The 13,081-nt window shown below is 41.4% G+C and overlaps 1 protein-coding gene across 1 annotated transcript in view; it reads left to right on the top strand.

Moving 5' to 3' along the window:
- The window catches only part of LOC124722679 (glutamate receptor ionotropic, kainate 5-like), a 229,794-nt gene that overhangs the window by 159,313 nt on the left and 57,400 nt on the right, over positions 1 to 13,081 (top strand). The window contains exon 8 of the mRNA XM_047247822.1: positions 4,406 to 4,623. Within this exon, the coding sequence (XP_047103778.1) occupies positions 4,406 to 4,623 (218 nt within the window). The remainder of the gene's footprint in view (positions 1 to 4,405; positions 4,624 to 13,081) is intronic.

Below are 13,081 nucleotides of genomic sequence, written 5' to 3'. Positions count from 1 at the left end.
TGCAGATGCCTAGACATGCGTTATCGTACGGGGATTTGTAGGACTCCCCTTGATAGGTCATGGGTGCACTACACAAAGGAAGCCGGCACTCGGATGGCAGAGTACTTGTGAAGTGCACATGAGACTTCTTTTTAGGCTAGGCGGTAATCTGAAGTGCTCTAATGCACTCGCCAGTCGATACGCAGCAAGGGACGTCAGACAGCGTTCAGAATAATGGCACTTCGACCGTCAAAATTTTTTCAGTAAATTGTCGAAGTTTTCGCAACAAAATTCCCTGATTTACTGACCTCCAGAAAAGTTCTCGCGCTCAAGATATTCTTGGGGCCGAGAGCTGGCTGAAGCCCGATGTGGAAAGCTCTGAGATATTTAGCGAGTCATGGAACGCATATCGGAAAGACCGATTAGAGGCCATATGAGGGGGAGTGTTCATTGCAATTGGATGTTTCTACCGGCCACCCGATTCCACAGTGACAGTTCTAGAGACATTCAAAGAAAGTCTACCGTCAGTAGCGTGTAAATACCCAGATCATTCAGTACTAGAAATGTTCAAATGTGTGTGAATTGCTAAGGGACCAAACACTGCTGAGCTCATCGGTCCCTAGACTTGCAAACTATTCAAACTAACTTATACTAAGAACAACACCGAGCGAGGTGGCGCAGTGGTTAGCACACTGGACTCGCATTCGGGAGGACGACGGTTCAATCCCGTCTCCGGCCATCCTGATTTAGGTTTTCCGTGATTTCCCTAAATCGTTTCAGGCAAATGCCGGGATGGTTCCTTTGAAAGGGCACGGCCGATTTCCTTCCCCATCCTTCCCTAACCCGAGCTTGCGCTCCGTCTCTAATGACCTCGTTGTCGACGGGACGTTAAACACCACTAACCTAACCTAACTAAGAACAACACACACACACCCATGCCCGAGGGAGGACTCGAACCTCCGGCGGGAGGGGCCGCGCAATTCGTGACATGGCGCCTCTAATCACGCGGCCACCCTCAGTACTAGATGGAGCGGACTTTAACCTACTGAGTATAGACTGGAATGTCTATGGATTCACTGCGGGGTGGGGGGTGGGGGGGGGGGGGGGTTGGGGGTTGGGGTTAAAGAGACAGACAGTCGTACGAAATACTTTTGAACACATTTTCTGAAAACTGTCTTGACCAGCTAGCTCTGCATCCCACACGCAGTGAAATATCTTAGACCTTGTAGCTACAAATAGACCGGAGCTTATCGACAGTGTGAGTATAGAAACGGGTATCAGCGACCATGATTACGAAAGTTAATAAATCAGTCAAGAAGGCTAGGAGAGTGTTTCTGCTAGACAGAGCAGATAAGCAGTTGTTCGCACCTCACTTAGACAGTTAATCACTTAGCTCCAGTAACATGGTTGTAAAGGAATTATGGGCAACGTTTAAGCAGATTGTGAATCGTTGTCTGGAGAGTTATGTGTCTACTAAGTGGATAGACGATGGAAAAGGTCCTCCATGGTTTAATAATAAAATTCGGAAGATGCTGAGGAAGCAAAGTCTGTTGCACTCCCGGTCAAAAGAGAGCGCACAAATGACGACAAGCAAAGGTTAGTAGAGATTCGTGTGTCTGTGGAAAGATCTATGCAAATAAATCACCAGTTCCCGGTGGAATCCCAATTCGGTCTTACAATGTGTAGTTTTGGCACTGACCCCTTACCTAGCCTGAATTTATTCTGAGTTTCTCGCCGAGCACAATGTTCTTAGCGACTGGAAAAAAGCGCAGGTGACTCCAGTATATAAGACTGAGTAAAAGAACGGACCCGCAGAATTACAGACAAATATCCCTAACTTCAGTTTGCTGCAGAATCCTTGAACATATTCTCAGTTCGAATATATTGAATTTTCTTGGGTCAAATGCTTATTTCCACGAATCAGCATCGTTTCAGAAAGTATCGCTCCTGCGAAACTCAGATTGTCCTTTTCTCACTAGTGTCTTGCTTGACAGTGTCGTTTAAATATCTGGGCATAACGTTGCAAAGTGATATGAAATGGAACGAGCATGTGAGAACTGTGGCAGGGAGAATTTTAGAAACAGAGGTTCACCCATGAAGGAGACCGCATACAGGACGCTGGTGCGACCTATTCTTGAGTACTGTTCGCGTGTTTGGAATCCATACCAGGTTGGATTGAAGGAAAACATCGAAGCAATTCAGAGGTGGTTACTGGCAGGTTCGAACAACACGAAAGTGTTACGGAGATGCTTCAGAAAGTCAAAGGGGAATCCCTGGACGAAGGCGACGTTCTTTTCGAGCAACACTATTGAGAAAATTTAGAGAACGGGCATTTGAAGCTGACTGCCATACGATTCTGCTGCCGCCAACATACATCGCGCTTAAGGACCACGAAGATAAGATACGAGAAATTAGGGCTGATACGGAGGCATAATAGACTGTCGTTTTTCCCCCACTCTGTTTGCAAGTGGAACAGGAACGTAAATGACTAGTGGTGACTTGTGGAGTACCTATGTAGATGTAGATAAGCAAAATTATCTCTTCTACAAAACATTAAATTCAAACAGATGCTATAAATATACAGAAACCGTCAAGCCTGCATCTAATATCAGTAGTGGATCATTACTGAGAAATGATGATACACATATCGATATGGGAGAAAACGAAAATGGGCTTGACGTCTGCAATGGGAATAACCCAAATGAACTGGTGGAATGCTTCAAAAGCAATAATACAGATGATAATGAAACGATGTCAATTGAAGACGAACGTCGAGAAGCGTCGATTACAGCTTGAAGTTTACAATGGCTGTGGAAAATATATTGAAAGACTAACTGCAGTATGGGAAGTCGTGCAGACAACATAAAGTCTTACATCGAGAAATGGAATGCTTAGAAAAATAATGATTAACTTCCTCCTCTGAGCAGGGTCATTGCTATGTTTCCGATTGAACCAAGAGAGGGTATTTATGATGAACTTACATCATTCAGTCAGATTATTGATAAGTTGCTGATTGAACCAAGCCTGGGTATGTTGGTGATGGAAATAATGCAACATTCATCAAAATTTCAGTTTGTACATAACCTCTAGTACGTTAAGTTCAAATGCAAATAAAAAGCAATATTAGGCTGTTAATAACGTCGACTGTATTTTCTAGCATATTACATGATGCATCATCTTCGTTTCCCCTAAAATGCTGCTTGCTGTGGTGAAGTAGATTGAAAAACTAGTGAAAACGCTGGTTATGTCAGTTCGTTCTATGAATCAGCAATAACGTTTCCTCGGACTGAAGTGCAAGCACCCTTACCACTTGACAAACATCATAGAACAATCTAGATGTTGAAATGTGTTTTCTTGAGATATAAGCTTTGTCAGGTTTGTTTTAGTATTTTGCCAACATTAGGCCCAAATATAAAGTGTACCTGCATGTATAGGATGTTATTTTTTTAACGTTATGTGTTTAGGCATTAAAATAGCGTTGCGACACTTAAATCACGTTTTAGGCACCAGTTTGATGGATATGTGTGTGTGTGTGTGTGTGTGTGTGTGTGTGTGTGTGTGAACTGGGAGGCGGGATAACACTGTGCTACTAGACACAGACACTGGATTTTTTTAGGTTACTGACATATTCTTGCAGACATTTTTCGATGTGCAAAGAACTTGACAAGCATCATAGAACAAGTTAGATATGGAAATAGCACTTTGACATTTGAAATAAACAAAGCATTTTTTGTACTGCTTACATAACTTACAGACATTTTAAACTGAGAAACAACATTGTGTGACTCGGCAAGCATCACAGAAAAATTTAGTTGTAGATAATCATTAATTTGAGGTTCCATTGTGTCTTACACATGTATGGTACAGAAATCAAAGTTTACATGCTCGATAGTGCTGTTTAACCTGCAGATTCTGGGCGTAAATATTTTGTGCATGTGCACATGTGTCTGTTGCTGACTATTAACGTAATTTTTTGGATAAATACTTTTGAATGTGGCGCAAATGATAAAAATTTCAGGTCGTTCAGAATACTTTAGAGGATAGCCAAGATGGTTGCTCTGGGGCTACATTGTCTTATTTTTAATGCCTGCTAAAATAATGTGCTGTGACTGACTATTTTAATTTCAATGCCTTGCTGACATAGGATGGACTGGCGCGAGGTAGAGGGAGTGGGAGGTTAGGAGTAGATGAGTGGCATGTGATGTGATAGATACAAGGGGTGTTGTTTGTCATGTCAAAAATAAGTGGAGTATAGCTCTCACTATCTTGGTTTTTTTTAACTTCCAACCACTGCCAGAGGCTGCAGCGATGTGACAGAAATAGCGACTAGCAGCGGAAACTTGAATTCTTTACTGGAATCCCGATAGATGTAATACTTGTTGTATATTTTCTTATAATATTAATACTATATCTGATTATTTTTCAGGTCATGACCTTACTCCTGAGTCTTTACCCTGCCGTGTTCTGTATTTTACTGCATACATAACAGCTGTCATTATTCTGGCATCGTACTCAGCTGGCCTTATAGCTTTCCTTACTGTGATAAAAGTGTCCATCCCGTTCACGGACTTCAAGAGCCTCCTGGACCTTGGAACATATCGCCTAGGCATGGCCCACAAGTCTGGGGTGCTGAATGTTTTTAATGTGAGTATATTGCTGGTCACTAAAGACAAAATATTTTCTTTCGAAAATGCTAATATGTTTCTGACACTGAAGTGGACGCACTCGTTCTCTTTAGTTAAGGGAGAACCACCAAATCACAATAAAGTGTTAGCTTAGTTTTTTGTTTGTTCTGACGACCATATTTGAGACAACTTACTATGATGTGGAAGGTTTTGGCAGTTTTACAAATATTACACATTAGTTACATCCTGACCATTTGCATAATTGGGCTAATTTATGTGAAGGTTAATAACTGAAATCCATTCACGTGTATATGCTATGCAGTTAGAAGTTCGTTGTATTCCATCTGATTTTTTATGAGGAACGGTTCAGGTATTTTGTAGACGCATACTTTGCTCTTTCCTGTGCCGGAGTGAGATTAAGTTGTGGATAACGAAGGTCACTTTTGGCCCTAATTTTACCTTTATGAATGCTGGAACTATTTTCAAATTGTGACTGATTTTTTGCAACAAATTTCATGTGAAAGTAGGTATACTGAGGGCTGCTGTTAGTATGACAAATTTTTTAAGGAGTTGCCTACAAGAAATTCGAGGATGATCGCCAGATTTTACCCTTATACTTCGTTACAGTATAGTGAACTATTTGTGTCTAAGTGTGGAATTACTCTGGAAAATAACTTCAAATGACATTAATGAATAGAGATATGCAAATTAAAGAAAATACTTGATGCTTTGCTTTACGCAGATAAGTAATCACACGTAGAACAGGTGTTGATCAAGTCAAGCGTTTGAGATCTATTCAAAATTCTGAACAATAAGTTTTTAACATTCAACTTTGCGTATTATTTCACCCTTTAGTATGTTGTTACAGAAGATAATACGCTGCCCAACGCAACAGTGAAGAACCCTGAAGTGAGGAGGAACCGAAATGCTGCGAGGGGCGTTTGAAAAGTCCGAGAGATGACGCGACCGGCGAGTATCGAGTTCATGTTTAGTTAGTAGCATCTTTGGAAAGAACGCACACCATGTTTCAGCCATATTGGTCTATTTCTTTATATTTGGCATTCGTTTGAGTCAAGGAAGTCGAGTGTGTGTCAAAAAATGGACGTAGAAGAATTTCGTGTGATGATTAAACATTACTTTATGAAAGGCAAAACGCCTCAGGAGACTAAAGAGGAGCTTGATAAACATTACGGTGACTCTGCACCTTCGATTATAACAGTTTATAAGTGGTTTCAAAGTTTTCGGAGTGGCAGTGATGGGCGCAAGTGATGCTGAACGTTCTGGACGCCCTTTGGAGGTTACGACTCCAGAAATCATTGGTAAAATCCATGATATGGTGATGGATGACAAAAGAGTTATGGTGCGTGAGATTGCTAGTGCTGTGCGCATCTCGAATGAATGGGTACATAATATTTTGCATAAACATTTGGACCTGAGAAAGCTATCCGCAAGATGGGTTCCGTGACTGCTCACGCTTGACCAAAAACGGAATCGTGTGAAGTGTTGCTAGGATGGTTTGCAGCAGTTCAGAAAGAATCCGCAGGACTTAAAGCGTCGTTTCGTCACTTTGGATGAAACATGGATACATTACAATACTCCTGAGACCAAACAACAATCTAAACAATGGCTTACCAAGGGGGAATATGCACCAAAAAAGGCGAAGACCAGTCCTTCGTCCGGAAAGGTTATAGCGACTGTCTTTTGCGATTCACAAGGGATAATCTTCATCGATTATCTGGAAAAGGGTAAAACTACTACAGGTGCATATTATTCATCGTTTCTGGACCGTTTGAAAACCGAGCTCGCGACTGCTACGGTCGCAGGTTCGAATCCTGCCTCAGGCATGGATGTGTGTGATGTCCTTAGGTTAGTTAGGTTTAAGTAGTTCTAAGTTCTAGGGGACTGATGACCACAGATATTAAGTCCCATAGTGCTTAGAGCCATTTGAACCAAAACCGAGCTGCAAGAAAAACGCCGGCGATTGGAACGCAAAAAAGTCATTTTCCATCACGACAGTGCACCAGCACAAACCTCAGCAGTTGTGGTCGCAAAATTAATGGAAATAGGATTCGAACTCGTTTCACATCCCCCTATTCTCCAGACTTGGCTCCATCGGACTACCAATTGTTCCCCAATTTGAAGAAATGGCTAGCAAGGCAAAGATTTTATTCAAACGAGGAGGTAATTGCAGCAACTAATAGCTATTCTGCAGACTTGGACAATTCCTATTATTCAGAAGGGATCAACAAAATAGAACAACTCTAAAAGGAGACTATGTCGAAAAATAAAAAAAAGGTTTACTCCAAATACGTAAGTAGTTTTTATTTTTGCACGAACTTGTCAAATGTCCCTCGTACTTCACACTTTGAGGTGGTATGTGACGTCGCTTCACTGATTACAAAATCGAGTCAAATTTACACAGAGATTGGCTATATGAGCCCATCTGTCAGTATAACATTGCACCACCTATGGTCTGGATGCATTTATTGACTCGGTTAGTATATGTGTCCTCATTTCATTGTGTCCTCTCCAGAGGCAAACTGGCTCACAAAAGTAGGATATTAGTGCAGATTCTAGATTTAAAGGGACATGTATCCCAAATTAATGGGATTTAAAAGCACGCAACGTAAAGGGACAGGGGGATAGCAGGGCGGGTGCTGGCCGGGATAACGAGCTTATCACGTCCGGTGTCAGGTTACACATCCAGTGGCAGGTTACCCATTTAGCTGACTTCTGAATTATACCTTCCCACCCCCTCCCCCCTCCCCCCTTCCCACCCCCCACCACCTGTCCCTGGGGAACAACCAATAGTCTAGGTCATCCACACCCCTCCACGCCCTCATCACCAATCCCATCCCCCCCCCCCCCCTCCCCACTGGACCAATGAGATTCAAAAATCGCCCTCCTGCCCCACTCATCTTCATTTTCCATAACTGGGGCACTTGAATGTGTGGAGCTCACTTTGGAGCTGGACAGCGTAGGCTGAGGTAACAGGCTGTGTCTATTTATTAATAACAAATTAATGTTGCTATACTGTCACATCACTTGAGTTATAGACTATGAGTGTCTGTTAATAACAATTTAATACTACGTGATTTTCCTCATTCGAGACACCAGCAGAGGCCACACTCAGATATGTAAGTGCTCTCACTATATTATATTTTCCTCAATTTTATGTCTTTTTACAGTTTCTCAGATTTTAACGTATTTCCCACAGTTTCACGTGTTTTCCACAGTTTTACGTATTTTCCACAATTTGTCTCTTTTACAACTGGGAAACTTGAGTGGGTATATATAAAAAATCTGGCATATTTTGCTTATTTTCATTCCATTACGTCATATGGTATCATATTTTGGGTTAACTCCACAGACCGAGAAAGAAAGTTTTAGAGTACAGAAGCGTATAATAAGAGTAATCTGTAGTGTACATCCAAGAACATCATGTCGAAACCTATTCAAAGAACTGGGCATTCTAACCATAGCTTCTCAGTATATTTATTCCTTAATGAAATTTGTTGTAAATAATACATCTCTTTTTCCAACTAACTGCTTAGTACACAGTATCCGTACTAGGAATAAGAACAATATACATAAAGATTTAAAATCACTTACTCCCGCCCAAAAAGGAGTCCAGTATTCCGCAAAGCATATTTTCAATAAGTTACCAGCAACCATTAAGAGTTTAGTTTCAGACGAGGCACGATTTAAACATAATTTAAAAGAATTTTTGGTGGCCAACTCCTCCTATTCCATCCATGAATTTCTCAACAAGTGCAGTAGACCATTTTAATGAATATTTATTATACTTTAATTTTTGACAATACTTGGTTGTAACAGCTAAGTAACTACCTACTGTGTGAATGATGGATTTAATGAAAGCATATGTAAGTATTAAACCTGTAAATGTTAGAAGTTTAATTCATGTACATAATTGTACTGTTTATTGACTGAGGATCACTAAAATTAATGAAACTCCAGTTTTTCTAATTAAATTTTTGTAATGTGTTTATCCGATATGTTCCACACCCAGGAGGATCCCCTCTTTTGTGGGTCTATCGAATGAATAATTAATCTAATCTAATCATCTAATCTAACACACAGGTCACGACACACTATTTTTCTGTACGACAAAATGCAATCTTAGAGAGCTGCAAAGTTTGCGCACCATTTGTCGAGAAGACGATTCTCTAAAGAGTCAATTGCAACTCAGCTAATGCCAAAGGGATCGAATTATTGTGAACAACAACAACAACCCCACACACACACACACACACACACACACACACACACACACACACACACACACACTTGCAACTCAGCTAATACCAAAGGGATCGAATTATTGTGAACAACAACAACAACCACAACCCCACACACACACACACACACACACACACACACACGACAGACTGTTGGAAGAATACGGGCTGCACATGCCTGAGAACAAACAGTAGATTCCAAAGGCCCCGCGAGGCTCCAGCTAGGTCAGACTTGGTGTCGCAACGGCACTCTCTATGTAAATGAAACGGCTAGCCCGGGGGAAGAGGCACTGACACCTCAACGTGCGGACACTGGGTGACGGCAACTATGGGGAAATGTCCTACGCAAACTGATAAATGGAGGGAATCACCAGCCTGCGTGTCCGTCTATTTAACGGTGCAGAATTCCTGCCGCAACATATGCGAATCTCCATTCTATTATCCAGAGGCTTCTCTGTGACCATTTACAGAACAGAAGATGAGCTGCTGCTTCGTCAGATAACTTGCACAGCCTCTTAAGATGGCCTCCAGATAGAGGAGCCCTCGCACTTAAAAAGCGGGCTCTCCGAATGCAGTATGAGCATTCAAAATGGTTGAAATGGCTCTAAGCACTATGGGACTTCACATCTGAGTTAGAACTACTTAAACCTAACTAACCTAAGGACATCACACATATCCATGCCCAAGTCAGGATTCGAACCTGCGACCGTAGCAGCCGGATGGTTCCGGACTGAAGCGCTTAGAACCGCTCGGCCACAGCGGCAGCGCAATATGAGGATAACCTTTAGAAAACGTTCTAAAATTATTTTTTGTTACAAGGCGCATTTCTGTCGTTGAACACGTCTGTGAGTTGCTGGATTTAAACATACAGTCCTATTAACTAAAATGAACTATTTAGTAGCAAAAACACCTCTACATGTAGCCGATGTAATAACATCAGGCGTGAAGTGTTGGACGATAAGATTTTACCACGAATCCACCTCTCACCTCGTTCTAATGTATCACTACAGTTCCGACAACGTCCCGTCTACCAGACTACCGTTGATAGCAAAGCACGGATTAACTAATATCAGATTCATTTTCAGAGCCTGACTTTGCTGATAGGAGACGTCTTTAGATAGGATATTACTATATCTTTTTTCCGTTCTCTTTCAAGGCGGTAAATGCGAAAACTCATTTGGAAAATGCGCATAATTCTTACATGCCATCGCATTCGGGAGGACGACGGTTCAAACCCGCGTCCGGCCATCCTGATTTAGGTTCTTCGTGATTTCCCTAAATCGCTTCAGGCAAATGCCGGGATGGTTCCTTTGAAAGCGCACGGCCGACTTCCTTCCCCATCGTTCCCTAATCCGATGGGACGGATGACCTCGCTGTTTGGACCCTTCCCCACAAGCAACCAACCAACTCTTCATCTCAGAGTAGCACTTACATGCAACTTTTTCCTCTTAAAAGACTCTGATGATTTTTTTGTTAAGGGACAATACGTTCAACGTAGGGTGTGTAATGATTATATCCTACTTCTGATGATCCAACCTGGAATGAGTCCAGGCTGATGATCAATTCCCATAATGTGGTTTTATAAGGTTACTGGCCACACTTCGCAGCAGTGAATCTTTTGTTGCTTGTGGATTTGCTGTAACACACCCTTACTAACTAGAAAACTTCTCCCTGATTCAGTAACGTAATACTGGCTTGTTATCGTTAGCTTCCGTCAACACTATACAGAACCAATATTCACAGCCAGTGCAAGACAAGAGAAATTAGTTCAAATCAAATGTGTGTGAAATCTTATGGGACTTAACTGCTAAGGTCATCAGACCCTAAGCTTACACACTACTGAAACTAAATTATCCTAAGGACAAACACACACACCCATGCCCGAGGGAGGACTCGAATCTCCGCCGGCACCAGCCGCACAGTCCGTGACTGCAGCGCCTGAGACCGCTCGGCTAATCCCGCGCGGCGAGAAATTAGTATTCATACCGATATACGCTTTCCTCTTTCTAGTTCCGCTTTTGTGTGCGGCACATGGTACTGTAGGAAGAGACTTCATGATCACATGATCATCTTGTAAGAGACCTTCAGTTCAAACAAATACTAGGAAAAACAAAAAACATGACCGCAACACAGCTGGGAAGGCTGTGTTTCTTAGAGACATAGCTGCGAATACACAATAAAGTATGTTTCCCGGCCTTGGTTCTACAGGAACGTAAGTTCCGGCAATAGATCGGCTACAGTACAGATGCCAATATCGCTGTTTTGTGTAATCGATTTCCACTTAACTGTAGGCATACAGTGCGTAGTTTTATAAATCATTATATGTTCTGGCTGTCTTTTTCTAAATAGCGTATTGAGGTTAGGAATTGCATCCTGCCATATCCAAATAACCCATTAAAACTACTGTCTTCCGAAACATGAATACATCCAGGTAGAAATATAATACTTACGTGATCTAATATTGGGGGTCTTAACAGTAAAAAGGTGTCATGATTGCGTGATCAACATTTTTAGCTCGTATTACTTCCCCAGTAAACTAATAATTGCACAATGACATCATGACTATATATGCGAAAATACAATAGGTAATAGTCTAAACATACTAGACAAACATTGCCTCCCTTACGTTTCAGGAATGCATAATTTGCTCTACAAATGGTTCAAATGGCTCTGAGCACTATGGGACTTAACATCTGAGGTCATCAGTCCCCTAGCACTTAGAACTACTTAAACCTAACTTACCTAAGGACAACACACACATCCACGCCCGAGGCAGGATTCGAACCTGCGACCGTAGCGGTCGCGCGGTCCCAGACTGATGCGCCTAGAAACTACATCTTTACCAGTAAGACAGCCAGGACTCACCTTTGTATTATTTGAATTGCTGTCAATAGATTTTTCCATATTCTTAACACACTAGCAAAAATATCGGGGGAAGGTTGTGCGTTTGACAGCTGTAGTAACTGCAAATAACAATCACGTTACCCAGTCTTGATTATGTAGCTTGTATCGGACACAACTTGGATGACGAAACGATTAAATGAATAGACAGCTACATCTTTTCGCCATTATCAACTGCTCCGTTAAAACAACATTCTTGTAATACATATTCACACCATACTGACGTGCTTATGACGAATAGACAGTAACCCAGCAGCACGGCACAGTGATACTGACAGTCATACTGTAGACTGTCTCTTGGCAGAATACTATTTGTGTAATCAATATCCATGTTGAAACAATTGGCATACAGTGTATAGTAACTCATAGGTCCTGATTGTCTTTTTAAGTAGAGCGTAGAGGTATGATATTGCATCTCGCCGGTTAATCCATTAATGTACACATCCAGCTTAAACATACATGTTATATGTATTCTAATTTTAGAAGTTCTCACCAGAGAAGACGTCGTGATCACGTCGTCAACAACGTATGAGATAGTATTACATCGCCTACAGACAAATTGCAGAACGATCTTAGGATTGCGTGTACGGAATATTTACTAGGTAACGGTCTAAGACTCCTAAACACACGTTGCCTCCTTTATGTATAAGAAAGTTATATTTTGTTCTACATCTCTGCCAGCATGACAGTCAGGTCCTATAGAGCTGCATAGTTGTTCTTTGGATTCTGGTATTTACTGTCACTATAATTTTCCATATTCTTCACATTACCAAAAAAAACTTCTGGGAAGATAAAGCATCCCATACTGATTTGCTTACTATGAATAAACAGTATAACTGTCATCATCGTTGTTTGGGAGCTCATGTAATTGATTTCCAGGTTAAATGATTAACATTGTAGACATAAAGAGCATAGCTTTTTTATGGTCCTGATTACCTGATGTGTATGTATATTCTGACAAGTCAGCACCTCCTGTCGCCATTCTCTGTTCAACATTTTACCGTCATATATTGTTATTATTACTTAAACAAACAATTACCCTCCTCCTATAAAGTGGCCTGGGTGTATTTAAAATGAATTTCTTCCATTAATATGCGATTTGGGTTACACCCGACACCCAGAAAAAAAAATCACGTCCACCCTACCCCTGGCCTTGGTGGTATCCAAGTCGCAGCACACACTCAACAGTATATAATTACATCCACACTCCAAGGGTACGACTGAAAGTTCTGCCATATTGGGTCTTTACCTAGATGTTTCTTGTACGAATCATCGATTAGCCTGTGTTTGACTTGTGTGAGTCTAATGAAAAATATT

Source organism: Schistocerca piceifrons, chromosome X (genome assembly GCF_021461385.2).
Source record: "Schistocerca piceifrons isolate TAMUIC-IGC-003096 chromosome X, iqSchPice1.1, whole genome shotgun sequence".
NCBI lineage: Eukaryota > Metazoa > Arthropoda > Insecta > Orthoptera > Acrididae > Schistocerca > Schistocerca piceifrons.
Note: the sequence above shows the minus strand (reverse complement) of the source record. Positions and strands in the feature narration are given on the sequence as shown.